The 4,356-nt window shown below is 43.9% G+C and overlaps 1 protein-coding gene across 3 annotated transcripts in view; it reads right to left on the bottom strand.

The window, feature by feature from the left end:
• Positions 1-6: 6 nt before the first annotated feature.
• Positions 7-4,356, bottom strand: part of LOC118323902 (thymocyte selection-associated high mobility group box protein TOX-like) — a 75,759-nt gene continuing 71,409 nt past the window's right edge. For 2 of the 3 annotated variants that reach the window (XM_035655971.1, XM_035655969.1), the window contains 4 exons: positions 4,157-4,237; positions 1,811-2,209; positions 1,066-1,205; positions 7-155 (listed from right to left, as the gene is read on the bottom strand). In XM_035655971.1, coding sequence (XP_035511864.1) covers positions 113-155; positions 1,066-1,205; positions 1,811-2,209; positions 4,157-4,237 — 663 coding nt within the window. In that variant the 3' untranslated portion in view covers positions 7-112. The remainder of the gene's footprint in view (positions 156-1,065; positions 1,206-1,810; positions 2,210-4,156; positions 4,238-4,356) is intronic. The other variant, XM_035655970.1, reaches the window with a different exon arrangement.

Genomic DNA, 4,356 nt, shown 5'->3' on the forward strand with positions numbered 1-4,356 from the left:
ACAAAAAACAAAAAAACAAACAAAAGAAAAACAAAATGGTGTAGAAGCTGATACATTGATGACGTTATGTTGGAAAGCTCCCTGGAGTCTGACATTTGGAGGTCTTTCAACTTCAAGTGAGGTAGAGAGGCTTGTCCCGAGGTCCCATACCGCTGCTGGGAAAGAAGAAACCGTATTAATGTATGTCTTTACACATGTGAATGCAATGATGTTCTGACTAAAAGCATTTCTGTTTATCCTTCATTTTCAAAAGGAAACCCTTGTTTAAGGAAGGCCTGGCTAGAAAAGCAGCTCTAAAACGAACACAAATGCTGTCAGCAAACAACAGACAATCAATCAGTATGAAGAAAAATAGAAAAGTCAGAATTTGCAGATCACTTGCTGCCTGAAATGTCAAATACAAAGTCTGTTCTCCAGTTATCTTTACTGACACACTGAAAATAATTCAGTACCCTCCAAAACTCCAAACCACAATGATCTGACACTGAGGGAGAAGGTTTTAAGCACAGACTCAATCTACTTCAAAGAGCATCAAACATGATTTGACCCAGGCGTGATCCCATTTGACATACAGATGAATCAGCTCTAAATACAGCAGATACTGACTTTCAGCTCAGGCGCCTCTCGGAATAGCAACACCAAGTTTCAGGTGTGAGATAAAACAACATTCCTCTTGTACCTGCTTGGATAGCTTGATTCAATAAGGCAACGTGTGCTGAGCGAAACACAGGGAAACTTAATTGGATGTCACACTTTTTCTGAGCTCAGTAATAGCATTGTTCTACTGCTGCATTACTCATTTCAATTTCAAGGAGATGCTTTGCTTTAGCAGGGAAATCGCAGTTTATGATTAATACTGTCTGAGAGTCTCTGAGTGTGAAAGTGAAGTGTTTTAGCGCAACTCATTTGGAAAATGAGTAACTGTCAGACAACTACTTACTATTCTCAACAGTCAAATGTCCCAGGATGGATTTACAGAGGTGAAGACATTTTTTTTAGCCATCATGGCTTTGACACATTCATGATTACCATAAAATAATATGGTGACTGATGTGATGAGCTCACCCGCAGTGGTTGGGTCCACAGTCCCTGTTGCAGTACTCGCCCTCCCAGTCAGGGTTCTGGCCGTGCACTGGGTTCGGGGCCCCTGGAGACTGTGAGCCCCCGACACTGTTCTGGTAATCAGCCTGGATATGGGAAAATCCCTGTAGATCGAAGAACAGTAGAGGAGAGAGAAAAATCTTTGAGATGGCCTGCCATTAAGAGTTTGCTGAGCCATGATAATGTATAAGGCCAATTGTTGCCAGTGGTCTTTATCAGTTGCTCCTGAGCTCAGTGAGTGGGAAAATGGAATATCACTTTTGTCCCTTTCCATTTCCTCTCATCGCTTGTTAAAAAGGTCCTCATGATCACACTTCTTGACAGCCGACATGACAACCCCCTGCTGGATTGGAGACACTGTAGGCTCAGAAGGAAAGGAGAAAATAGTCTGTTTCCCACTAAATGGGTGAAAAAGGTAATGTTTTTAAAAATATTTTTGGAGATTGTGCTTTGCTTTTTTTTTCATTTATAAGCTAAAAGCATGATTGAGGCCTGTTATACAAAACTACATTGAATTGAGAGTTATGCCATTTGGAAAACAGGAGCAACTGATGACAGTTATATGTATATATAGATAGAAAAACATTAAAGCATCATGTGACACAGGCAACAATATCTGTACAGTCTGGTGATAAGATGAGAAGCTTTAGCAAATGTATGTGTGTCATTATATTCATGTTTCACAGATTTTAATAATGACCAGACCGACCTGTTGGCTGAGAGGAGGGGAATGCAAAGGCGCCTGGAGCCCCATTTGGTGTGAGATGATTGGCTGTGACTGCTGCATGCGGATTGGCTGGTTGAGCAGGGAGCTCTGATGCAGGGAGAGCTGGGCGTGGGGGTGCAGAGGTGGGCTGATCTGGAAGGGAGCTGGGGGAGAGGCACTCATGCTGGGCGGCAGCATCTGGGATTGGCTGAGGGTCGGGGCCAAGGTGTGGCGGGGTGGCCCGGCATAGCTCTGGAGGTCCGACAGTGGGAAGGAGCCCGGCGGGCCCAGGTAGGGTGAGGAGGGCTGGGGGGGCACGCTGTACAGGGGCTGCTTCGGGGGCAGCAGGTGGGAGGGCTGGCTGGTCTGCTGGGCACTTTTTGGTTCAGGGTCATTGTAAGTCTGTGGACGAATAAAACAGAATTTTTCTATTAATGACACGTAACCTGGAACCTGAAACCCTCAGCTCATCACAATAACACACCATTCATCAAGATCACAACACAGCCGCTGCCTCGTTTTTTTAATAATAGCATCCATTACACTTAAAGCAAAACTTCAGCCCTGACCTGTGTCTTAAAGGGAAATCCAGTCATTTGTCAACCTTGGTCTTATTATAAAACATGTAAGTCAGCCAAGTTAAAAGGAAGTGGATTGTTACACTACATTGTTTGCTAAACCAGTTGCAGCGATTTTTAAGTTTTTGTTGAACTCACAGACAAGGTTTTAAAGGAATAGTTGAAATGCAATTATTTTCTTTCTTGCAGAGAGATGAACACTGACAGGGCTAGCTGTTTGCCCTTGTTTCCATTTGTTATGCTAAGCTAAGCTAACCCTCTCTTGGCTTCAGATTAATAATAAACAGACAGATGTGAGAGGGATCGATCTTCTCATGTATAAGTGAATGAGTATGGCCAAGATAGTATATCTCCCAAAATGCTCACCTGTTCCTTTAAAATTATGTTAAAATTACAGAAGTTGTTTTAAAAGCTTGCACGCCTACTGCCTAAATCTCCCTAACAGAAGTTATCTTGATGAAAAGTCATAACTGGCAAATATTTGAGAATATCACCGATGTTGATAAATATTGGAATTTCCCTTCAAAACTTTCCTCGCTGCCTTCTCAGTCTCGATTCTGCCTAAATTCTGCTTTACTTAAGAGCTGCTTGTTTCTTGCTGTCCGATACAGTTTTCACAGGACAGTTAACACTCAAAGCTCCTAACAGTATATATTTAATATTTGGCCTGACAGCTTTCACTATTTATTTTCCACTAGTTCACACACTGACTGATGTGGTTGAGAAAGGATGCAGTGCTTTAAAGGGCAAAACACCAAAAATCACCCAAACTCATTTTGGACAGTTTCACTCTGAGCAGGTGCAGCACCCACAAAATACCCCACCTCCCTCTCCACCCAGCCCCACCCTCTCCAGGCCCCTATGATGAGCTGTCAGATTGCTCATCTCCAGCCATCAGTGTTGATTAGAAGGTAATGGAGCCCATTTGTATGAATAGAGCCTGGGCCGAGGTAATGATCAATAGACACCTTGACAGATAGATGGGAAAAGGAGAGGGACACACACCCACACACACCCACACATTCACACTCACACATATATGCAGGAACCCAGGCAGAGAAATGAGGCTGTTTGCCTGCAGAACAAATGGAATGACAAAAGGAATCTTCCCCACACTACATTGTGTGTTGTTAATACAAGACGGCACTAAACAATGCAATCCACAGCCCTCCTCCTTGCCTTGTGCTACTATGCTGCTGTATACAAGACGCCATCATTCACTGGGCGAAGGGGATGTCATAGATCTGAATTAGCAGGAAGGTGTCAGAGGTGGAAACAGCGGCAAAGCCTATGATTGCTTGCGTTGATTTGGAAGTACTTCCGGTTGTAGATGATGAGATGGAGGAAATCGATGATCTAATGCATGACACAGGTGTCTGCTGGTGAGGGATAAATTTAGGGTTTGTATTCTCTAAAGATAAATATAAAACAGACGTCAGCCTGAGATCTTGTATAGCACATGAGAGCGCAATCATTTTCCATCCTCCATCCCTAATAGATGTTATGGCCATATGCTTGTGCGCTCCGATTGGCTGACCCCTCCCCCAACTATATCACCATAACAACTACAATCCCCAACCCCCAACATCTGCACCCTATGGAAATCAGGTATTGTTCCAAATAAGGCTTGCTGTTTTTGCATCAGATGCCCCCACTCACTCCACCACCACCACCACCTTATCCCAAGGAAGCCCCGCCCAGCCCATTAGCAAGGATTTTCCATCCAATCCATCAACAGTCTAAGCCAGGGCCTGTGTGTCATAAGTGTTACCTTGGAAACCAGACTGGCTCGGTACGCGGCCAAGGCTTTCAGGTACTCTTTCTTAGCCGCCTCGGTTTTCCTCTTGTACCCCTGTGAAGAAAAAAAACCAACAACAAATCAAAACAAGAAGCTTTGGGTGAGAGGAGAGGTTGACATGCTCCTAAATGTGCAGACACACATATCTGTCTTTCAATACACACACACACACA

The sequence above is a fragment of the Morone saxatilis genome, unplaced genomic scaffold (genome assembly GCF_004916995.1).
Source record: "Morone saxatilis isolate NCDOM2014 unplaced genomic scaffold, NCSU_SB_2.0 Contig15, whole genome shotgun sequence".
Classification (NCBI taxonomy): Eukaryota; Metazoa; Chordata; class Actinopteri; family Moronidae; genus Morone; species Morone saxatilis.